Source organism: Harmonia axyridis, chromosome X, assembly GCF_914767665.1.
Source record: "Harmonia axyridis chromosome X, icHarAxyr1.1, whole genome shotgun sequence".
NCBI classification, from domain to species: domain Eukaryota; kingdom Metazoa; phylum Arthropoda; class Insecta; order Coleoptera; family Coccinellidae; genus Harmonia; species Harmonia axyridis.
The window spans coordinates 11,948,997-11,974,826 of NC_059508.1; the positions used below are offsets into that span (position 1 = coordinate 11,948,997).

Sequence of the window (25,830 nt, forward strand, 5' to 3'; positions counted from 1 at the left end):
TAAAGGCAATCGCTCGTGAAGCAGCTGATTATGACAGCTAGCTTTTCAAATGAGGTTAACATTAAATAATTTTTTGGCAAGGTAGAATGTATTCTACCTAGTGGATGATTCCACTGAATATAATTTTGAGGAATATTTAGACAATAAACGGAATCTCTATGATGCAAGTGCGATTTTAAAAAATCCGAATTGAAAATATTCCACTAATAAGATTCATATAAAATATTGAACGTGATTTCGTGTCTCATTAAACATCTACCTTGATTGTTTTGGAAAACTGACAATCCTTCATATCACTATTTTTAGTTTTCGTGCCTTGAAGGTGTCTGAACTGAACTTTTTCGAATTAAGAGTGAAATTATACACTCAAAGATCCTAGTTGTGGCCTATTCATTTTATCAGGTAGGATGCTTTTTTGTCCCTCCTCAATTATTTCATTTTGCGCTTTCCACAAATCTTATCACATTTGCAATTTGCACCTGAAATAGGTTTTTGTAATTACATTTTATGGGTATGGATATTCGTGTGCATATTTATGTCTAGGTTATAGCAAGCATGCTATTTGAATTCTCAATCATCTTGATGTTGAGGAACTAAGGGGAATTTTATTTCCATTTTCTGATTCGAAAAAAAATGGGCCACATCGCACCTTTAAATTTTATAAACTGTTTGTTCCTCTATCTAGAAATCACATAATATTTATCTCAAATCGTTTCTGAAGTAATCAGTATTTATTATATAAAAAATGGGTACCTATTTAAAAAATAATGTTTGGCTTCTATATCTGGCTAATAATCTGCGGATAATAGAGTTTATATTATATAAGAAGTCATATTTATTCATTTTTTATATTCATTACCAGAGTGACTAATCATTTTTGAAAGATAAATATTCAAGAAAATCCACTGAAAAAAATTTCTAGCAGATTTGGCGACATTATATCAAGGTCCGAAATCATAATCAATGATAATCATGTAATGACTAAAACGGTTAGATAAAACATGAATAATATCTTCCACAACTTTATATAATATATTATCCAAAATAGATAAAAAATGAGATAAAAAACCATAAGAGCAGTTCTGAAGATTCATCAAATTATTTTCATGAGATGCAAACTTGTTTTATACTGACCTTCATTGAAAATTATACATTCGTTCAAACAATCAAATTGAAAATTCCCTCTTTTCTGAGTTTTGACAACTAAAATTGACACAAAACGGAAACACCATTCGTGCATATCCGATATGCATATATTTCTATGCTCACATTCATTATATGACCATCGGTCATCTGTTGATTCCTAGGTTATGATTTCATTCATGAATTGCTAACTTTGACATCAACCTTGCAAGGTCACATTCCATAGTAGTCAAGGACGGAAGAAGTTGTAAAAATGATCACAGAATATTTCATTGATAAATATTCCAATGACCTCTTGACCTTCAATTAAGGGATATTTCAGTCTTATGGGAGTAAATTATGTTTTTATTCTCAAGCCAATTGTCCTCAGCAAACTGTTGATGAAGAAGATTCGAAAAAATATAATTTAAATAATGTCAGATATTGGACAATAAATTTTCATATACCTAATAAGTAAGTTTGAAACTGTTTTATATGGGTAACCTTGTATAATATAAATCTAATAATAAATAACCATTCTCGGAAATTGGGAAAATTTTGTTTCTAAATCAAAATTGACCCTAGGAATCCCAATCTTATAATTTGCCACCATACATTCTGTATTATCTTATATTATGACTGTTTATTCATAATGATGAAAACAATTTGGATTTTCCACCCATTTATTCACTCTTCGAAGAATTGCTATCATTCTTGTATTTTTTACAATTGAAACATAACTCATATGCACCGCAAATTTCACTATCCTTATCACAAATTATTACAAGACCGTTCAACTCAATGAAGCCTCTTGCAGTCTTTCACACCTTTCACATATGTATATGTAGATAATGTTTGGGCTCCTTATGGATGCTTTGCTTTCATTCATGAAGGGCAGACGTGTGAATCAGCACGTAGGAAATTTTGTCTCATCACTATCAATGGGTCACACATCTGAAATTATTCGAAGTTGAAGTGCAAGTCATGGTAAAAATTTTACCTTCGATAACATCTACTTGTATAAGGAACTTCAAGGAAAATTCATTTGAATTCACCACCGTAAAACGGCAATGTCAAAGTAACAAGAACGTTTCCTGTTCAAGTTACCTCGAAAATAATTCTGGGAAATTCTGCACATACAAAATTGAAAATTTTTCTAGTATAATTCAAAATTCTATAATCATCTATTCATTCGATACAACTTTCACCAGTTAAATGCAATTTCAATGAAATACAGTCTTAATGTAACATCAATCTGAGATTAATTTATCTGTGAAAAACAAAACAGACAATCTTCAAAATATGTTTCAGTATTTGAACACTTTTTTCTTATCAGCTATGCTTTGATTTTCTGATGAAATTATTGAATGCATCATACTTAGCATCGTCAGATATGTTATACTGATATAGTGTATATGCGAAATTATTCAAGAGTTTATAACTTTAGAAGAATCGAGAATTATACTCAATCCAAGGATTTTTACAGAAAGATTATTCAATTGGTAGTTGTTTTCATGTTATTATGTATGATGAACTGTACATATCTAAGTATTTTCAATCATCGAATCATTTATTTTGGAGGTAGACAATTATTATTAGGTACAGAACATCATTTCATTGAGATGGGCCTTCACTTGTTGAAATGAAGTATTCCTATAGTAAATTCTCCCAAAAAAGTTAGGAATGACAGTATCTAGTATATAATAAAATGTTTTTGGGGATTTATTTATAGATACTTTGAAAACCATTTAGATTAATGCAACATTGGAAACAAAAAGTCATTCGGAATTGAATACTTAATCATAACAGAGAAGAAACAAAAATATTTTATGAAACATTATATTCATTTCCTGTATAAGCAGAAGCACTTAGATCGCAAAAATATTCAACCTAGTAGAGAATATCGAATAATATGATAATCGCAGTTCTTCTGAAACGTCTTTTAGGTCCTCGAGCAAGGTACACCCTGTAGTTTCAGGAAAACGCTCTGGAAAATTCCAACTGATAATTTAAATGAAGCTAGACAATGAACATAGAATAGTGCATATTCGACTAATTATTTTTTTAATCTACCTTTTTATACAGGGTGTAACATCAGTGACTAGCTATAGACTAGTGGTGAATGCAGGTCATCCAGGTCTTTCATAAAAGGGGCTTATTTTGTATCCTAAGACTGTTTGTTTCGGAGATACATTCATGCAAATTGACCTAAATTTCTGATCTCCATAACTTGAGAATCAGCAGTCCGATTTGGTTCAAATTTTGAGGGTTTATTAACTTCATGCAGCCCTCTGAAATGATTAATGTAATTTCAAAATTTTCAGGGCAGTACTCAGATTATTGAGTTTTTTCCTTTAGACATCTAAATCTATATTTTTTACAAGTTTTGGAGAAATATCGTTATTGGCATGAAAAAATACATAATTCAGTCTAATGAATTCAATTTTTACTCTGAATGGTATACTTTTTTCAAAGGAGTAGCGAACGAAAGAATTCATGTGTTATGTAACTTTTTTGAAATACGGCCCTGTTTTTATTCCTTTTGTGATAATATTTGATGTAATCTTATAATTTTTCGGATTTTATAGTTTTCTGTTCAACTCTCTTTCATTGTAAGCCCTCAGCACATACTGATTGTTGTAACAGGCTGCTTGAAAAATTAATTAGAAGTATGTTTGACAATTGATTTCTTGAGAAAATTTATAGCTATTTATTTCATTTCATAACACAGTATTGAATGAGAAGTATCAAAAGAAATTCTGGATATTTCCTAGCATCAAGATATTATTTATTGGCCTCCTATTTTCTGAGCCATGGTTCGAATTTGAAATTAAATTATTTGATTTTGACAGCTATGTTGAGTGGTATAAAATATCTTTCCTTTGCAGTTCGTAAAATTATATTTCAATATGAGACACAATCCCCAGAATAACAAGAAGGACAATAAATAATATCTTGAATGAGAAATATGAATAAATTAAAGGACTTCATCTCCAAAATTTCTTTTGATACTTCACCTTCGATATTATGTTATGAATTTAAATGAATAGGTATAAATTTTCTCAAAAAGCAAAACTTATTTTTGCTATGAAGCGAACATATTCACGGCTTTTTACATTTTCTAAGATGGGTTAAGTCATTTTTAAATTTAATATCTAGTTTCAAAAACATTCACAGTTTCATCTTCTAATTGATATTTCAAGCACCCTGTTACAACAATCAGTAGGTGCTGAGCGCTTACAATGAAAGAGAGTTGAACAGAAAACTATAAAATCCGAAAAATTATCAGATTACATCAAATATTATCACAAATGGAATAAAAACAGGACTTTATTTCAAAGAAGTTATATACCACATGAATTCTTTCGTTTGCTACTCTTTCGAAAAGTGTGCCATTCAAAATAAAAATAGAATTATGTATTTTTTGTGGCAATAACAATATTTATCTATAACTTGTAAAAAATATAGATTTCGAAGTTTAAAGGAAAAACTCAATAACCTGAGTACTGCCCTGAAAATATTGAAATTACATTAATCGTTTTGAAGGGCTGCATGAAGTAAATAAATCCACAAAATTTGAACAAAATCGGATTGCTGATTCTCAAGTCATGGAGATCAGAAATTCAGGCCAATTTGCATGAATCACCCTGTATCTCCGAAACTAACAGTCTTAGGATACAAAACAAGTTACTTTTCTGAAAGGCCTGAATGACCTGCATTCTCCACTTGGCTATGGCCAGTCTGTCATGTTACACCCTGTATATCCTGTGAATATCTAGTGATATATATTTGGAATTTTTTTGTTGTTTATGGCAAATTACGTGAGGTGATTTCTTTGAAGAATACCTTCCGTGTATTAGCATTTCAAAACTATCGTGTATCATTGTTTGAAAAATGTATTGCTTATTTATCTATACCAATCAAAAAGTTTGAAATTCCAGCGTAATAGGTATTGTGATACGCTTCATTTCTGTAATCCATTATTTCGTTAAAGAAAAAATGAATAGGAATTATCATGTGAATGCCGAAAAAGCCAAAACTATTCAAGCTAACAAAAGAGGCAATTTGTGACATTAGTTCCTCGTAGGTTTTGATAGAAGTCTAGTATATCAACACTTAGATTGCATGACTATGCACATGCCTTCCTAATAATGGACGACAAAAATGAGTTTGCTTATCTGATTGGAGTGAATGAGTTTGTTTTGTTGACCTAAAACTATTTCCATATTTCCGTAGTATTGTCTGTGACAATTTTTCTAGCTTTGAAATGAGATCTTATTCATGAACATCCTTGAGTGAAATATTTCAAAAAAACGCTTCTAATTAACAGAAAAGTTCATTATTTCTAATTTGGTCCTTTCCCTATGCTCTTTATAATATTTTCCCATATTTTATCTGAAGATTATTTTTAGTACTTATCATCGAAGATGGGAATTCCTTATATTTGTAGAAGGTGATGTAAGGAAATGTACGAAGTTCAATTTGAAGGATTATCAATCCAAAGTTCCATCAAATCTGATTAGACCATTTCGTAGAATAACAAAAATAAAAAATCCACTGTGCAAATTGACTTTACCGACAGTAAGCAAGTCATGTTATTACTATCGTTTGAATTATAGATCGTAAAATTGCAGTTGACAAAAGATATCGTTGAGCTCGATTCGCTGATACAAACATCTGATAAGAAAAGCGCTGTAAATTAGAAAAAAAAACTCACCGCATGGAAGGAGTATTATCCTTCAGCTTGGAAATCAATTTACAAAGATTTATTGCGGTATTCAACGTCATGAACTCACGGAATGACAATATTTCTTTAGGTTCAGCGCTTAGGGAAAATTTAATGGGACTTTGAACTTAACAATGGTGGCGAATTGAAAATATCTTGCTCTTCTGAAATTTTTACATAAATACTGCGAAATCAATTCATTGAAAATACTTCTAATGGTTAACTTGAGGCCTAAACTGAAGTAAGGTTTACGAATTTGAGAAATATGTATACTGAATATGAATCAGAGTTTTGGTGAGATATAAGACAGTTTAGAGTATATTACGAAAATTAAATTTAAGAATTCATCTCTTTTTTTTTTAAGTTTTGTTCTTGTCACCCCATATATCGGTACATATTTTTATACCTCAGATTCTTCAACGAAATATAAAAAAAATTCTCTATATATGTCTAATATGTCTCTAGTTAATGTCAAATGAAGATTTCATAGATAAGACTGTTGTTACTTCAACCCTCAAGAGGGGTTTATAACATATGGCATTCTCAAGATCTGTCACAGTTCAACTACTCAGCTCTCCTCAGCGTTTCTGAGTTTTGAGAATAATGAAGCAATCCCAAACGCTTCTCTGATTTACCGTCGTTTTCTACCACATGCAAGAATTCAAAATACTTTTTGACCTCACAATAAGTTACATACACCGCTGGCAAAAATCTAAGGATATCGTTTATCTCATGTATGCTACGGTACTCTAGAGTCTAGAAGGTCTTGGAGACCTAAACTTTTAACATTAGGAAATCGTGCAGCTAGGTTAGAGAGGGCTGAATAACACGCTTCTTCTCCTTCTTCTTCAGCCCTCTTTCATCCAGTGTCGGACACAGGCCTCTTCCAGTTTTTTCCATGTTTCTCTGTCTTTTGCTGTTCTCATCCTTTGTTTGCCGGCTACATCGACTATGTCATCTATCCATCTTTTTCTTGGTCTTCCTATGCTCCTTTTCGCCTCTCGAGGTCTCCAAAACGGCTGGACTCAATCCAGATTTTGGAAGAGTTGTTGTTTGGAGAATCAAGGGAAATGTTGTAAGGTTGCATCATGTACAAGAAGTTCACAGGTACAGTGGTGGAACTGTTATGGTATCATTTCATGCAGGAAGAGATCTTGTCTGTTGGAAGGCTTACTTGCAAAATAATCTTCAATTTGCTGTTTTTCCACATGTTTGTTGCGATTGAGGAAGATTTTCTCTTCATGCTTGATAATGCTCCTAGATGACCAAAGAATCGAGACTTTGCCATGACCAGCTTAGTCAACTGATTTTAATCCGATTGAGCTTGCATGATATATGCCACAAAAAAGAGTTACTCATAGTAAAAACCAATTTTATAGTAGATATGGAATCTTGGCGACTCTATAAGAAGTCTGGCAGAATAATACCACAGCAACAATTCCAGAACTCAATTTAAAGTATGCCTAGAGAAGCTCTTTTTCTGCTACGTTTACTTTCGTTCCATAAATTTTGAGATCTATAATTTAGTCTCTAATTTGTTTCTAGAGGTACTTCCATTTCTTTAATTTTCACACAATTATGTAAAAAATAAATCCTACTATTACATCAGAATAACGATATATGTAGAGAATACCTCTCCATACATTTTTGCCATGTGTGTAACTAGAGGTAACATCGCGAAACCGACTTGCCTGATAATTACTACAGTTTTGTGGAAGCTCTTTTTGAATGTGGCCAATTTGGGATTAATTTTTGATCCCTTCGAGGTCAGCCGAACAGTTTTTTTTAGTCTGGGACAGGTGATGAAATTATGTAGAAAATTGCGAAATAAGTACGAATTCTCAGTATGTACATTAAGTCAGGTGTACCTGGCTCAAGTTGGGAGGTGTGCGACTTTTGACCAATAGAAGAAGGGAGGCGCGGTTTGACGTCACGGCTTCGTCACAAAATAGCTTTGATCATCTGTTTCCGACACACACTTTTAAGTGAGACAGTCGCGGTATTGCAGACTAAAGCGTTATTGAACGTGAAACGTTCGGTTGTGAAAATTTGTTACGTTCTCTGACCGTCTGAAAATAGAATGTTTTTAATGCTTCATTTTTAAATCAAACATTTAATTTGTCGTAGGGAATCTAGAAGCTGTATAAGTGTTTGAAAATTTTTTGGAAAAAAAGCGCGTTTTTCTCTACCAGAAAATTTGCACTTCATTTAGAACTTCGTATTTTGAGATTGATTTTGAATATGGAAATGGTATGGTGGAATATTTTAACGATTCTTATAATCACTCAGTTTTCCTCCGGTTCTGATGTTTTGGTACCCCCTTGCCCCAGGTAAGTGAAATAAATTTTACAATATTTCGAAAAATTTGCGCAAAAAATTGTTAATTTTATCGCGATTCTACTAAATTCATTACCTTTATAAAATCTCACAAATATAATCCAAAATCGAATAAAATTTTCAGATAGGCATATTATGGTTAATCGAAAGAATAATAAAAACCAGCAGTTATTCAATTCACCTTCACCTTGAATTCAAACCAACCAAGTTCAAGTTATACCTCGGATATTTTGATATTTAGTCGAATCATTTTCGAAAGTGTTGAACTATTTTGAATTATATGGAGTAGGTATTCGCAGTGTTTTTCAGAATATATGAATATTTTAAAATCACATTGGCACGTGGATTATTTACCAACATTAAATGCTTGTGTTAAAATTTGCTTATTATTGGAAATATTATTTTTTACAATTGCCAGTCTTTTATTCCTCAATTAGTTTGATAATACGTAAGTAAATTTCGGAATTCAATTGAATTTTAATTGAAATTTGCTAGGAAAAATTATAAATCGAAAAATATTCAACAATGGTTAATGGAAGGATTCTGATTTTCCGACTCAAGATGGAAGTAGGTAAATAATAATTAGTTCTCATTAAATTTCCATATGTTAAAATTAATAAGAATTTTTCAATTTTTGTAATTGACAACCTAAACACAATAATTACTAGGAAGAGATCAATTCACATTCAAATACACAACGCAGTGAATCGAGAGTAGATTTGAAAGGATAAACAAATTAAAAACTGTATTACATAAGATTGAAGGAAAGAATTCATTAAATATCAAGGTCATGAAACCTTTTTCAAACGAAAATAGCGGTTGATATTTAGATTTTGGTAATGACGTAGAAAAATTTGTTTTACATTCATTTTACGGTAATTTTCGAAAATCTCGTGACTTAGAGAAACAAAAATATCTCTCAACAGCGAAACGTTTTGCGTCAAACAAAATAGACCGGATATTGGCTCTACTCCATTCAACACTGAACAATTTTTTTTCAGCGAAATTTATTGCCATGGACCTCTTTTACATACTGTGCAAATGGCGAAAATTCACGAAGATTCCAAAACTTTTGTTGACATGAAACTGAAATATCCTCCCAATGAAACCTTAGTAAAATTCGATGAATTCATGGTGGAAAATCACAACAAGCCAAGTAAGACTCAAATAGAGGAGTTTGTGCTCAGGACATTCGAGTCTGCTGGAGGTGAGTTCCAGACTTGGGATCCCAAGGACTGGATAAGTAAACCGAAATTCACGGAAAAAATCAAGGATCCTCAGTTGCAAGGATTCGCTTTGGAGTTGAACAAGATCTGGAAAAAATTAGGAAGAAAAATGAAGGAAGAAGTAAAGGAACACAAGGATTTATACAGTATCATTTGGGTTCCAAATCCTGTAATAGTTCCTGGGGGTAGATTCAGGGAATTCTATTACTGGGATTCTTATTGGATTATCTTGGGACTTCTGCTGTCTGAAATGGTTGCAACTACTAAAGGAATGTTAGAAAATTTTTTGTATATGGTTGATAACTACGGTCTTATTCCTAATGGAGGAAGAGTTTATTATTTAGAACGTTCTCAACCACCGTTATTGATACCAATGATTAAACTTTATTACGACTCCACAAATGATAAACAATTTCTGAAAGACAATATCAGGATAATGGAGAAAGAGTTCAACTATTGGTTAACAAACCATTCGGTCCAAGTAAATTTGGGAGGAAGAAATTATACGTTAGCCCATTATGGAGATAGATCTCATGGACCTAGACCAGAATCTTACTCAGAGGACGTTATGAGTGCTACCTATTTGAACGAAGCAGAAAAAGAATCATTTTATTCTGAATTGAAAGCTGCTGCTGAATCTGGGTGGGATTTTTCAAGCAGATGGTTCATTTCAAATGGAACAAATGCTGGTAAGTTTAAGAATTTTTCGTTTCAGTTGAAATTATATGAACAATCATTAAACTACAAAATTGAAAACACGTTCTGTAACCACCATCTACAAATCGTCTTCCAGTTCTTCAAAGGAGTTCTCATGAACTCCAACATCTGGGATGGCTTCAAGCAAGTTTTATCTTCCCTCCCACAAGTTTCTAGTCCTAAGTATTTTTTTCATAATAGTCAGGTAGTTTCTTCTTCCTCTCAGTTTCTATACAAATTTATTTTCATTAAATGCTTCCTGAGACGCCAGTTTCCTGTGAGGAAGCCAGTGAAGAGGTGTAGTAGGTTCTCACTGAGATCCAGAGACTTTTTGGACCTTGCAGTATTGAAGGGAACTTTTTGGAGTGATCCTTTCCTGCAAGTTTTTTCTTTCGTTTTCCTCCTTCTCTCGAAACTCTTTCTATAGATGCATTTTTCTTCATCAAAGAAAAAGTGTTGATACTGAGTCGACTAGATATAATTCCACCTCTCTTTTTTCCGGAGAAGAATTTTTATACTGAATCTATTTTTTTTTCTGCTTTAGGTAATCTCACTAACATAATGACAAGATCAATAATTCCGGTAGATCTAAATGCTATCATGTATTGGAACGCAAAACTACTAGGTGATTACAATAAAATTTTGGGTGATAGTGACAAAGCTGAGTATTACTATCACATAAGTAAAGAATGGATGGAAGCTGTAACAGCCGTGTTATGGCATGAAGAAATTGGTTCCTGGTTGGACTATGACATGTTCAATAATGTAAAAAGAGACTACTTTTACCCTTCAAACATAGCACCTTTATGGACAGGATGCTACAATACAACAGAAACTGAGAAGATCACAAGATTAGTTATAAAATATTTGCACAACAAGCATATAATGAATAATCCAGGGGGTATTCCGACTACAATGGCGCACACTGGGGAGCAGTGGGATTACCCCAATGCTTGGCCTCCATTACAACATATGATGGTCATGGCTTTGAACAACACGGGTGATAAAACTGCTCAAAGATTAGCCTTTGAAATTGCTCAAAAGTGGGTTAGATCAAATTTTAAAGCTTACAAAGCCACTTCAGCAATGCTGGAAAAGGTTAGTAACATATATTTTTAAACTAAATAGGCTTTAAACAATTTTCCTCTTTCGTTTCAGTACGATGCTACCATTATAGGATCTTCAGGAGGTGGGGGTGAATATGCTGTTCAAGAAGGTTTTGGGTGGACAAATGGTGTAATGATGGACCTTTTAGATAAATACAGCGACTCTATATTTATGGAAGATCCTAATGTCGATAAACCAACAACCAATCAGGGTGCTGTAATGTCGTCTTCCAGCTCTGTGAATACGGTTCTATTAGCTGTTTTAGTTTCATTAGCTGCAGGTTTTATAGGGTGAGGTAGGTAGAGAACTCGATGTTAGTTGAATTTAGGTTTCAATGTTTTTCTTTTTTGTTTCAGACTGCCAGTTATTCAGTTTTTTTATTCTACTCACAACTGCAAATCGTGATATATAATATTTCACATCATACCAGACTTTGATGTTTTTAGTTGACTTCACCATAATGCCTTGCAAAGATGAAAAATCTCGGTAACCTAGGAAATTTGAGTAATGTCTACAAAAATTCGGTCAATATACAACCGAATTTTGGTAAAGTGATATTATCCATAAGTATTTTAGCGAATTAAGTGGTCTTTATGAGCATGCGGTTGTTGATTACTCTAACTTTTAGCTTGGATTATGAGGAATTCAGAGCCATCGATCTGTTATTAAGGTATGGTTCTAGATTTTTCGTAATAGTTTTCCATTTTTCATTCTCTGTGTTTTTGTATATATTTTTTATTTAGACTTAGTTAGTTACTAATTTTATTCCTGCACGAAGTGGTTGTTGCCTTATTGTTAATCGACAAGACTTGAATTATTGAATGTTTCTTATGGTTTATCTGTGGGCTTCTGGAGATGATCAATTGTAATCCCCATTAATCGAATAATTCCTGAAAGCTTCTGAATATAATTGTAAATTTAATTACGTAACTATAAATGCTACGTAAGCTATAAAAATGCTGAATAGAAATTGCATACTCCTCACATTAGTGATGGACGCTGTACTTAATTTTGCAGGTCATATATTATGTATTAAGATGATATCAGATATCAGCAAAAAATTGGCATAGTTTCATATTACATTCCTACACCATAAACAAATCATCTATTCAATTCCGTTTGAAAAACATTCAGACATTCCATTTTCCTGTGATAGAAGTGTGAAACTTTCGTTATTTATTTATACATTTATTAGATCCTCTTTTATAATTGAGAATCTCCAGAAACTTACACGATTTTTGAATATTTTGCAAATTATATGTATGTGATAATAAATAATACAATAGTACAATACAAGTATTCATAAAACCAGTTACAACTGTGAGTGTGTGTGTTGAGGATTAAAACTTTGATGTCAATTAACTTGAACTGAGGCAAATTTCTGGTTGACTTTTGTTTAATTGCGCAAAACACTACAGGACCTTGATATCAAGAATTTTTCATTGAAGATTATGGTAAGTTGATCATCGAAAATATGCTTGTAAATGAATTCCTCAAAAATCACTTTTCTAGATTCAAAATGAGGAGTATTAGGCTTCACATCCATTTTATTCTCTCGGTTCGAAAACGAATAATAATAATAATGAGATCCTTGTAGTAAATGAGAGACAATGAACAACATTTTCAAGGCAATTCAATTCAGTATTCACACGCTAAATTTGTTCGTAGCAAATATGATGCTGAGTGACTTTCACAACACCACAACACTTTCTAAAGAGTTTGAAACATATTCTACCTGGGTATGTCATTATTTCTTCATGCCATAAAAGAAATCCCAAAATTGGTCGTTTTCTTGACTTTGATACCCTAATTTTCATCGATTCATCTTCTCTAACAAAGAACCAGCAGGATGAATATCAATTTAATTATATATAATTTAATATCTCCTAGTGAAGTAGGTAAAAAAGCAAACCTTAGAAATGAATCGGGTTTCTAATCTTTATTTTCTCCTTCCCATAAATATGCCATTATCATGTCAATTCATTCCCGTATAACTATTCAAGGCCACATCAGAGAACGGTGAAAAATCTATTGTTTTTTTACGTTTCGAATTTTATTCGTTGAGTATACAAATTTGAAATGATTATTCCTAACGGAAAAACTTTGAAATTGTTCGCTGAAACACCAATTATCAGCAAAGAATTCGCATGCATAGATTAGAATAGTTTATCGGTATTTAAATTCCCAAAAGGTGAACATAACAAAAAGGATTAGGAATGTCGATATCTGCATGCTTTCAAGTCGTGCCTAATATTTCAATGTTCTGAAGGATATTTCCGTTCTGCTTCATTAATTCTTCGTTTGAACAAAGTATAATTTGATTTGATAATAAAAAATTATAAAGAATTAATTGAACTACATTTGAATGCAATATTGAGCATAGTTTGCACAAATAGAAGGATCGTTGAACTTGCTAGACAAAACAATCTCATAAATCATTGAAATATGTAGGAAAGGAAAGGTAGCCTTATCAAACAAAATTTGCATAATATTCGTGTGCATTTTTGTCTTTTTACTCTGACGAGAGTTATTTTATCAAGTCTTTCAACTAGACGGTTATATAAATGCACATTTTGTACAAATGCAATTTTCGAGAACGAACGTTTCGAGTTCAGCAACAGTCTAAATAGATTGACCTTGACATGAGGATTGTTTTGAGCTGTATATAATTTTTGAATTAATGAATAGAATAATCGGCACGACTATCACATTAAAATTTCAAGCCAAGTATTACATAAACTTCAAGTGCCAATCCATTTTGAGGTAATATTTCAGCGTTTTCAATATCTCCTAGTCAGGTGGATTAAGCTTAGGCCCACCTTAGTTTTTTTTACATATAAGCGTTAATAATAATTATTGATTAAATTCTCATATTCTATGGCAACAAACAACATCTTTTAGCCTTTGGGCATGTATTTAGGTAGGTAATTATAAATCATTTGATGGAGGCTTGAAGTGCCATCAATCATCAGTTCCTGCTTGAAATCAATGTTTTGAAATCTCAGAATTAAATGCTTTGCTTCAGTAGTTTCTCATTTCCTGATCCTCCTTCCTTTCATTTGTATAAATCTGTCTGTACATAGTTGCTTAAGTAGCATTGTAAAAGAAAACCCGACAGCTTTATTGTCAAAGAAGGGTAGTAACAGTGGTTTAATCTTTGACAAGGCGTTCTCAATTGCTGTTTTGAAGATTGCGGTGATTTATCCCGAGATCGGTGATTGAGTCGTCAGTATAAAATAAAGTGATCCCTGCCATGATCACCCTCCATCTCCATAGCGGAGTATGGTGGCTGTTGGGTTCATGCCCCAGGCGGTACCATTCAGAGAGATGCGTAGCCCACAACGCCATCTCTTGCTCTATTTAAGAGTCACTACATGTCAATAAAAATTAATTGGTAGTTATATGCAGATTTTGTAAAAAAATATCTACTAGTGTTACTCTATACTCTCAAGAATGGAAAGAGCTGTTTTATTATCGATTAGCTATCAGAAATACTCAATCAGGAAATGAAAGCTAACAGATATAGGTCTGCATTAGAAAATTTCCTCTCATCTCATCGTTTCCCCTTATTTTGGAATTTTCCAATCATGAGGGTGTTCTCAATTACCGACATATTGATTTTTAACGAAAGCCAAATACGATAGGATGCTCTAAAAGTAGACACTAACTGTTGTAATTGTATATTATTCTGTAGATATTCGATTGGTTTACCACCAAATCAACTTGTTATTCAGAATCTTCTTCTGGCAGAAATTACAATAGATGAAATGGGAATTTCAAAACAAAATTCCCCACGATCAATTTAAATTAAAAAAAAAATCGACGTTTGAATGAACCATTGAATGTTTTAAAAATAATCGAGGCTGGCTGTATTTTTAATTTATTTATAGCCGAAAAGATTGAACAATCACATGTCTGGCATGTTGTCAAATATTTGAGCAAGCGTTGAAATATTTTCTTACATGATAAGGATCAATTTTTTTTTCAGAATAATGATCTACAGGAAACGAATGAGCCAACTACGTAGCAGCAAGCAGATTCCACGTCCCAAAGTGAGATATACAGAGCTAAGGAGTATGAAGGAAAGACGGTAGAACCTCTTTAACAACTCAATTTTACGGCAATGAAGTAATAAGAATATCTTCAATGATTTCCTTCTTAACCTCACTACAAGGACAGATTTTTCATTATAATTTCATACATGATGACTGTGATACTCAAATTATTTAATGTGCATATAAAATACCCATACGGTTTGAGCCTATTGCATATTATTTTTAGAGCCTCAAAGAATAGGATTTATTATTAAAATGGGTGAAAGAAGTAACGTCATCTATAAGAAAGTCTAAATTTAGTTGAGTAAATATATAGAATTTATTTAAAAACTCAAAGGAATCATTTTTGTTTTGAGTTAATTCATGATTACATTTTGAGGGGTTTAAGTAATCCCTTCAGAAATTAAAACATTTTTAGCCAAAAAAGTATACCATTATGTAAAAATGAACAAGAATCAAAAAATATGTGAGAAACATTCTTTTAATTTCTATGTTATGATACTTAGATAGCTGTAATATTAATTGAAAAAAATTAGTTGAACTAAGACTATAAAAATTTCTTTTCAACTATGTCTATCATGTCATATTTTCATTTAATGAGAAGAATTAGTATTATTAGAATAGGAATAGATAAATAATTTTATAATAATATAATGACATCAGGAAAGAAATTCTGATTGGAATTTAATAAGGAAAAATATTTTTTCGATGGCTGTCAGAATATTTTGTCAAAGATATTTCGAAGAAGTGTACGTTTCAAATTATTGAAAGTGATATATAATTTTGAAAATATTCAGTTCTGTCTTGACGACTAAAACTGATAGTGAAATAAATTTTTAGTAGCATACTATAGAGTTTCATCCGAAATATCTTGCCGAACTCCCATACAATTACCTTACTTAATTTTATTGTTTTGAAATAAGGTTTTTCTTGAATTGACCTTTATTTTTATATAAAAATTTAAGCAGATTGATCTCACAGGTATGTGCAGGAAGCTTGATATTTTTGAAAGTTTTAGCCTTGGAAATGACCAACTGAATGTATATTTTACGGGGTTTGATGTAGATTAAAAAATTAAACGATGCTTTCATCATCGATGCGTTTGATTTTTCTTCAAGGAAATTATTTTTTATTATCATTGTTAACTTCTGGCTGAATGGCTTGGAAGTTCATCAAATTAAATATGTTGAATAGTTTAATTATATTAGCCTTCTCTAGCCTGGAAAACAGTGAAGCTGCCATAAGAAAATTTGGAGAGAGCACTCATTATTAGATTTAATAATTTAGTTTGAGCTGAAAATTTTGAAAATCGTGGCCCGTATTTATGAGTGAAACATCCACTAAACTACGGTTATAAAGCCCCGTAGAGATGAAAAAAATCAAGTAATTTGAGAGTGACAGTAATATTTTTATTTCAAAAATAAATATAATTACAAATTACATATATGTAAGTAATATCATTACAAAATGATCTATGCCATTCACTGTTTTCAGATAACAATTAGAAGTATTTACTTTAATCATTAGTACACTGTATAAACCAAGTGAGTGAGTCAAGTTTCACTTCATACTGATCAATTTCAAGTCCTATATACACAATGCTTCACAGCTAGTCAATTTATATCATTTTATTCCGAATAAAACCAATCTGTACAATCATCATACCTGCCTTGTCATACTCTACATCACAAACTTGAAAACTTACACTGAACAAAAATCGAGTCTTTATTGTTCAATGTGCAATGTTCAGACATCAGATAATTTTGCAATTCATATTACATAAACAACAACACATTGAAATGAATCGAATATTGTAATAGTTCACATTGATTTATTTACTTTCTCAGGAAAGATCACAGAGGGAATCCAACGGGAAACGTTAAATAAGTTTAGGAAATATATGTAACAACATACAGGGCACCAATGAACAAATATTCTACATTTTTAACAGATGGGGAAACATTTCACATTTTTTTTTATTGATTTTTTCCAAGATGTAGTTATAAATGTACATAAAATTACAGATACTGAGGTGTTACATTATCCTCTTGATGAAACTATTATTCAACACGTGATATTTCTTCTTAGGAGGAATAAGATAGATGTTAACATGTACACATTTGGAAATTGTTCTTTCTTTATTTACATGGTTGGTGCTGTCTAAGTTTACCATTTCTGAAGCGTACATATGTTACTATTCTGTAGGGGACCAATGAATACATTTCTTTACATAAACGGGAATTGCACAATTAGTTAACAGAACATTTGGACATATTTTATGGGACGTAGCAGTTGAATCTATCTGATTCGTCTGGAGCAGGTGTATTTCTAACATACTAAGTAATCAGTTTGCCATATTTGGTAAGCATAATTATGTTTATATACACTAATTAATTATGAGCAAACAAACTTTGTACAATTTAGGATTTTTCCGCTATTGGCAATAAAACATCGAGAAATTAAATAAACAAATTCAAAACAAGTTGAGATATACATTTGACTCGAATAACCCACATCTAAGAGACATTCGTATTCACATTAAATACCTTTAATAAAATAGTTCATTATAAAATTATCACTTTATTCAATCCTTCCAAGCTGGGCTCACTATACTATGACCGATAAATAGTTTGATCATGCGTTAATCACAGATATTTACTTGCAAATGGCAGTTTTTAACTCTCACTATAAGGGGGTAAGCCCACAGTCCTAGGGTACATGTCAGGTGGTTCTAAATGGCACACTACAGTTTCTCCATCAAGCACAGCAGCCAAAGATCTAGCGGTATCTCCTCGGTAATAATTTGGTGGTCTCATCCGGTATGACTCCATTTCAGGAGTGTAGCGATTGAGCTCTTTATGTTTCGGAGTGGCCTCAATGATATTTCTGTCAATTCCAGGACTACATGGTATAAGAGGTCGATGATCACCATATGATCTTGACGATTGTCTACTCATATCACTTTGACGTTTACCATCTTCGTCACTCATATCAGATACTTGGATTTCATTCCTTTCTATCTCTTCATAGACCGGATCATCTTCTGGTGCCAAACATCTAGGCATTCGACCATCGTAAATTTCTGTGTAAGTGTGGTGATTCCAATTGATCGGCTTGCAGAAATTGCCGTTCTTTCTTCTTTGTCCGTGGACCTGCAAAGTCTGTGCCAGAGAAATGTGTTTGGGATGCTGCAAAGTTTCAAGTCGATGAGCGTAGTCTGCATAGCTGGATGTTGTGCTCATATTGCTGCTCATTTGTTGACCTTCGGCGGATAAGAATGCTTGACGATGGACATCTTTGGCATTGTTAAGTCGAGTATCATTTAGTACACCTTGAGACCTTGGAGAATCTTCTTGTTCTGATCCACCATGTCCCGAATCCCGGCTGTACGATTTAAAAGAAATGTTCTGCAATGGGAAATTTTGTTAGTATTTCGATTTACGTAGAATTACCAACACTCAACAAGCAGACTAAAAACTGATGAAGACTAGCTCAATCATTGTCATCTTCAGGCAGAACGATGACCTCTGATTGCAGTCAATGTTATATCTCCACTAAATAATTTGTATTGAATAAAAAAATCCGAGATAATGCCAAATGTTGAAAACGTATGCAGGTACGTTCCAGTCACCCAAAAGAGCATTAATGGAAGAGATGAGGGGAAAAATTAAGCTGCAACGCAAGTTAGTTGTATACTAACATCTTCAAGATCGAATATTTAACATAATTTCACCTTTTAGAGGAAGTTAATAATTTATATTTGTCTCATCTACTGATCATTGAAAAATTTTATATTATTTTTATATTTAATATTTGAATCAGATTGATACTTAGGTACTTCATCAGTTTTTGGTTAATCTCAGCTTTGAAAAGAGTTCGTAGGAAAAAATATTCAGTTCAAAAATAATTACTTATATCACTCGAGAGAAAATCAAACATGCTATAAGATTAACAAAGGGTTTCATAAAAATTTGATTGACCGATCAACTCGTTGATTGTATGTAGTTTGAAATCTATGGAAGTGTCAACAATGAACTGAAATTATATGGATTCGATCGAGAAAATCACCACGATAAAAGTTTTATGAAACCCACCATATGGCTAATAAATAGTAGTATGCATTATTTTGGAAATGTGGGACCGCTGAATAGTAGCAGAAGAAAATTTTCAGTGATATTTAGCCTAGATGATAATTGTGAAAGTATATATGGGTATTCATGTTGGTCGAAGAGGTTTGAATCATTTATTATTTTGATAAAAGTTGTGAATTAATAATAGAAATATTAATATATTTTATAGCTGCATATGTTCGATATTTATCCGATAGATGGCTTCGAAAGGGATAAAATATGAACTGGTCATTAGTAAAAACTAAGCTCATCATGCGATATATAGAATGAAAAAAAAAGAACTATTAGGTCAAGAAATAGGCATAGTATATAGAGATATAGATTTATGCTTACTTGGGGGACCACAACTGAACATTTTGTTGTTGTACGGTTATAATTATAGTGGAAAAGCAATTGAGGCTAAGAAAATATCATTATAAATGTAAAAGAAGAGAAAAGAATGTATATTACAAAATCAACGTGAGACTTAGAAATTGTTATATTAAATATAATAGAGATAAAGATTTGTGTTATTACTATCATTGCAATCTACTTCAGCTGAAAATATCAAGTTGTTAGTGAAGTAATTTGGAAAATTATAGAAATACTACTCAGCAATTGTACCTTAGGATATAATATGTTAATTCTAAAGAAGAAGAACAAGCACAGACTACTACGCACCTTCCAGTGTAAAGGTTTGTGGAGTGGCCCCCAGGTAGAAGCCGATTTAGTCAAGTTGCTTATTACAGGCGAGGAATTGTTATAGAAATTTCGAATGTAAGGGAGTGTGGAGGTGTTTGGAGCTTCCAAAGGAGGGGATGGGATCGAGGGTGGGGGACGACACAGTGTAGCAGCCATGGTGCCCGAAGTAGAAGTGGGCACAGGGGTTTTTGCTACACGATTGACGTTGCTGCAGCTGCGCGAATTCCAACCCCGTTGTAACTGTAACAGATTATTCCTTCACCTGAGTGTACGGCCGAATGGCAAGCATGAGAACAAGCGTTAGTACCAGGTCTTACCACAGATTGCTCGGAAACAATACATGCTAAGAAGGGGTGCCAATGCACGCACCACCACAGCACCACACAGGAGTTAGTAAAGCGGCCCCAATTAAAAATTAAGCAATCAGAATTAAAATTGGAAACGGACACAAAGCTCAAGATGGATTACAGAATAAAATTTGCCCATTTATAGAGCGATCGCTACTGGTTGTACCTTGTTGTGCCGCATTGTGTTGTCGACTGTGGTTGGTAGTGGTGGTACTTGCATTGTTCAGGTCAGTTCTAGTCAGAACCTGAACTAGCGCAGTAGGCCGCGCGTTATTAAGATTATTCGAGATGACTATATTGTTGGTACCCACACTAGCTCCATGAGGAGAGTCCGTTGAGTGGCTGTGGGAACCAGATGGATTTCCATTCGATCCAGCATATAGACTTGTCCTCCTCTCCTTTGCCAAACCAGAACTACCACTACTACTACTTGCACCAGCACCCGATTTTGAGCAACGCAAACATTTTGGCAGCCACGAATGTCTTCTTATAAATTTTCTATACTCTTTGCGGACCTATAATAAACAACATATATGAATTCCTTCGAACAACCAGTAGCAGGGTTCAAGTTAACACTGAACAACTTGAACCGAACAAAAATATATCATCGAATGAATCACCCAAACTCGAGATTATAAAGATTTATTGACTTCAAAGAAAAGATTCGGATTATCATTTCGATTTTGATGTGATGATGACTATTGACGACAGTTGTAGTGTGGTTGGATGAAACTTTATGAATTATTTATTACTTTTGGGCCAGTGATAACACTTACCTTCTCATTTTGAACGCAGTGAAATAGGAAAATGAAGAATCCTTGCAACGAATTCAAAGTTGCAAAGACGTAAGCGACGGCGACAGATTCCTTATTGACGTACAAAAATCCAAAAGTCCATGTTAAGCCTAGTAGAAATACTAGTATGATGGCACCTTTGAGCCATACCCTAAAAAATTGAATAAATCAGTTTGCAAGTTCCTTAAATGGGTATTATATCAGATAACATTTAAGCAAACAGAGACTGAAGCATGCACTAAATAAATTAATCTACAATCTAAAGAAAGTTAAGTGCTAATTCAAGAAGAGACAGAATTATCTTACAAGTTAGCTTGAAATTTGGTTGACAGTGCATTTTCTTCCTTTCCACTACCATAGGATAAGACCGCCATGCAAGAGAGAAGATTTATGTTAGAAATCAACACACTTACTTTGATAAAAAATCTTAATACCATAACCGATTCATACACACAACCATACATATACTCAAAAAGTTCTTTCAAAGTTTCAGTTAAAAACCATTCAATACTATAAGAAAATACTTTTAAATGTCGCATGCTAGCGAGTGCAACATTTATTCAACCAAGAATTATAAAAAAAACAGACTAATTGTTTAAGCATTTCATTACCTTGTACTGGCAAGTCTAGAATGTTCCTTATTTTTTATGGAAACCGAGTTGTTTGCATGGATACACATCTTCACTATTGCTAATGTCAGGAAAATAACATTCAACTGAAACAATAAAGTCATAATTAAAACGACTCAAAACAAAAATTGTTGAAATTTACTTACACAAAGAACAACAATTACAGGTCCTACGAAACTATATATAAAGTAATTCTCGGTTTTTAACCAGCAGAAATTATCAGTTCCATATCCTTGCGGATAGATCAATGCAGAAGTCAATACTATTATAAAAGGTATTCCATAGGCGAATAGATAATACCATCTAAGTCTTGATTTCTCAGCTTCAAATACTTCTACCAACATTACATATAATTGGAATCCTGAAATGTAAAGAATAAATATCCAATCAAATTCAAGCAATTTTGCTCATCTCACCTTCAAAGAACATCCATGCGAATGCGCTCAAGAAGAAGAATTGTAATGCACCAGCTATAATACTACAGGCTAATTTATTTTCAGTCTGTTCTATTCCAAGTAAAAACAATACTTCCGCTATCAATAGGCAGAAACATAAGTTACAATGGATTGTAGTCCGATCACTCTGTAACAAATCAATTAGTATTTGATCAAATTAATGGCTAAAATATCAACTCTTACCTTCAATCCTCTGAAGATTTGGAAAGTTATAACAGCTAACACTAAACAGATAATGGATATAATACACCCAACATACGTTATAATCTGTAATGCTATTTGATGTGGGATGGGTAACAGTATAGCTTGAACATCCATAAGAACAGCAAAGTTTGTGAGATGATTACACTGACACACTGTGTGGGTTGTATTTGAGAATTCCACTTTACATCCTTCATTGGACCAAATGTTCATGGAATAATCCCAGAAAACACATGATGGATTGGTTACATTCTCTGTTTGAAGATGCTTAAGCGTCAAGGAAACAGGTTCTTTCAATTGGATGTGTCTGCCTTTTCCCAAACTAGCACAAACAACCTTGCTGTTTAAAACTCTGCTGATGTTCTTGTTGTCCAGACTATCCGGACGCCAATGTAGAATCTCTTCTAAACGAGTGAAGGAAACAAATACAAGTCTAACTAATTCGCCCTCACTATTGTCTAAGAGAGCGCCTTGAGGGAGTATAATAGTATCATCATGTGAACTCCATTCGTATTCTGCAGGATACCTTTCTGAAGTTATTTGTTTTATCTCCAATACCCTAACCGACAATCCTAGAAGTAACATGATTAGTACTTGAGGTCTAAGAATGGATTAAATAAACTTACTTATATTTTTTACAACTTGATCGAAAGTTTTATGCGCAACAACAGTATCAGCTAAGAGGAACGCATTCTCTTCCAAGCCTATTAGCAAAGATGTAGCTACGCGCATTTGCTCTTCGTAGCTGAGATCAGTCCATGATGGATGCTGGGAGGCGTCCAAAAGATTGCTGCTAGTTTTAACAACATGATTCAACATTTCAGTGACGAAAGTTTCACGTTGTGTATGATCAGCGAATGTCTGAATATCCTGAGACATCTTGCGCGTCAAAGTTTTGATAATCTTCGTTGTTATCATCATATCCCCACCGTACAAAGTCTTACTACTGGTAACTTGTGCTAAATCGTTAGTTATGGCAAGAAGAGGGTCTTTGCCGTTTGCATTTTGAATCCTCTGTTCCAAACTGGTCAACCATACGGACTTACATGCGCTCAGATCTGGAGTGTCAGGGTACCAAGTTGCTCCAGTTTCTGTTTTGATACAGCGCCATTTGGCATAGCCGGTTGTTCCTCCTGGACATGGTTGGACGTTCAGATCGCTTATTCTGGTCCAATTCCAAAATATGGTGCGCATGGTTATTGGTTTGCAATAATCTAAGTACTCAGACTTATCGTTCCAGAATGGTACGCTAGGTGAAGGAATATACGGTACCGTTGAGTCAGCTGCAAGTTGGAAATGGTGGTTATTATACATCCAAAAGGGGTTCTCTAGTGAATACTCACGACTAAATCTTTTCGGGATGTATGTGGTGTAAGAGATGGTTGTTATTTCTTCTGGCAATGAATTGACGATGTCGATTTTGCTGAAGATATCATCGTCTGGAAGAAGTTGAGGCGGCAATGGTTTAGGAACAGCTACTGTTGTCTTCGTGACCGTACTGGAAGTGGTAGTCGTTCTCAATGGAGGTATTTTCGATGATTTCGGAATGATCGGTATTATGGCCGGCCTTGATGTTGGTTTAATTGTGCTCCACATAGGAGGCTGCGATGTTATCAGCCAAGGAGGACTAGGCCTGTTTGTTGTTGTGGTTGTAGTAGCTGGAAGAAATGGTCGATTAAAATCCATTTTCACTGCTCGTATAGTGTCTGGAAATTTGTCAATAACAATCAGTAACCACCTCCTTATCACCACGACATCATTTAACAGCGCCTGATGATTGAGTTAATTTTTGAATAATTTAGGAGGGTAACTTGCTGAAGAAAGCTAATTGAAAGATCTCATGTTATGATACGGAGGCCCTAATTCTGCACGACATGGTGAAATTGTTTGAACAAGAAAACGTTGCAAATTCTGCACAATCGTTCTTATATCTTATCAGTACATTTCATACTCCTGCAAAAAGCTGCTACCGTGGCTAACTGCGATTCAGTTAAATTATTCATGTTTGATTAATGATCAACGTGTAATGCTAGTATATATCTGAGAATTCAACAAAAATTGAAGAAAATACATATTCTTCAAGGAGTGGAAGAACCAATGTGGATATGAAATGAAATCTAGAAGGAACCACGATTTTATTGGAGTATTAAAATTTTCCTTTCAGGCTGTAAAATACCGGAGTAGGAATATATCTCTCATAAATAATAAATTCCGGAAATTTCCATTTTGTCTACATAATTAAAGTGTTTTACGAATATGATGGAAAATTTTAGACGTGAGGGTAGAAATACGAAATAGGCAGGATGTTTACTGGGAAAGCGATTAATCATACGAAATTTTCGATAGCTTAACAGTATTCGTACCTATTGTATTCAATATCCAATCTAACTCAGTATTTCTCGGAACATTGTGAAATAAAATGTGAAAACACTGCAAATTTTACGCTGTAATTTGTCATTACCTGCTACAAAACATTATATTTCAACTCATATGAAAAAAATCTCTTTGCTGACTTCGAAATTCAAATGAAATTTGAGAAATCACATAACTCAGTATTGAATAGTGTTGAAAAAAAATTTAGTATTGACGTTACAATGAAATTTTTGATTCTAAACGTATAAAGTTAATTTCTACAATTTTTTCTTGTATTTTCTTTATTTGGTTATTTAGAATCTTACTAAATTATTCAAATAGTTTCAAAAACTAGAAAACGGATTTTTTAAATCGATTATTAGATTTCATTATTTCTTGAACGTAAATTATCCTTTGAAAAAAGAGGTTGGAAACGTTTTGTCTTTGCACAATTCGGTTTGCTATCATATGTGATCAACCAAAAGCTGTTGAGTTTTTTTGAAAATTTTGAATAGAGAAAACTCTAGCTGGTGGCTAAATGCTGTCCGTACGATATTTGTATTCTTCATTCTCTTAACCGTGAACTGTGTTCAATTGCAAATGTTTATCATGAACAACCAATGACTATGAATATTTTCTTGGAGATCCATATATGATAGAAATTATGAAGATAGGCAGCAATTGTGATAAATTATAAGCACCATCGGCATTGACTGTTGAACATTTTCACTACAATACAATGCATCCATATAATCTGCATACAATGGCAAATTATTGTTTTTAGGCACTTCGAACTAAATGTTAATAATAATGAATAAATTCGTACACACTGTACTCATCTTCTATTTTTGTGAATAGGTAATTACCTTCAGTCTCTCGCAATGGAAATGCCTGAAGACGCCTAACAAAAGAGCCATTATTTCCACAGAGATCGTTATTCCAGATGGATCGAATTATTTAAATTTTCTCACC

The 25,830-nt window shown here is 33.2% G+C and overlaps 2 protein-coding genes across 17 annotated transcripts in view; one reads left to right on the forward strand and one right to left on the reverse strand.

The window, feature by feature from the left end:
* The first annotated feature begins 63 nt into the window (after positions 1-63).
* LOC123685600 (trehalase-like) lies at positions 64-16,363 on the forward strand. Of its 2 annotated transcripts, none has more exons than XM_045625302.1 (6): positions 64-402; positions 7,976-8,178; positions 9,187-10,100; positions 10,652-11,205; positions 11,266-11,504; positions 15,203-16,363. In XM_045625302.1, the coding sequence occupies exons 2-6, from the start codon at positions 8,090-8,092 to the stop codon at positions 15,306-15,308; spliced, it is 1,902 nt and encodes a 633-aa protein (XP_045481258.1). In that variant the 5' UTR covers positions 64-402; positions 7,976-8,089; the 3' UTR covers positions 15,309-16,363. The 2 variants fall into 2 exon arrangements, 1 of the variants encoding a protein (XP_045481258.1); XR_006748331.1 differs by lacking the exon at positions 64-402 and adding an exon at positions 11,571-12,668 and having other exon boundaries at positions 7,643-8,178; positions 11,266-11,509.
* Positions 16,364-16,656: 293 nt separating this feature from the next.
* LOC123685603 (latrophilin Cirl) overlaps positions 16,657-25,830 on the reverse strand; it is a 188,938-nt gene continuing 179,764 nt past the window's right edge. For 9 of the 15 annotated variants that reach the window (XM_045625312.1, XM_045625305.1, XM_045625311.1 and 6 more), the window contains 11 exons: positions 23,850-24,164; positions 23,133-23,789; positions 22,489-23,078; positions 22,267-22,432; positions 21,997-22,211; positions 21,833-21,936; positions 21,528-21,572; positions 21,204-21,372; positions 20,739-20,942; positions 20,060-20,320; positions 16,657-18,676 (listed from right to left, as the gene is read on the reverse strand). In XM_045625312.1, coding sequence (XP_045481268.1) covers positions 17,945-18,676; positions 20,060-20,320; positions 20,739-20,942; positions 21,204-21,372; positions 21,528-21,572; positions 21,833-21,936; positions 21,997-22,211; positions 22,267-22,432; positions 22,489-23,078; positions 23,133-23,789; positions 23,850-24,164 — 3,458 coding nt within the window. In that variant the 3' untranslated portion in view covers positions 16,657-17,944. Of the gene's footprint in view, positions 18,677-20,059; positions 20,321-20,593; positions 20,943-21,203; positions 21,373-21,527; positions 21,573-21,832; positions 21,937-21,996; positions 22,212-22,266; positions 22,433-22,488; positions 23,079-23,132; positions 23,790-23,849; positions 24,165-25,830 lie in introns of all 15 variants that reach the window. The other 6 variants (XM_045625318.1, XM_045625317.1, XR_006748332.1 and 3 more) reach the window with 5 other exon arrangements.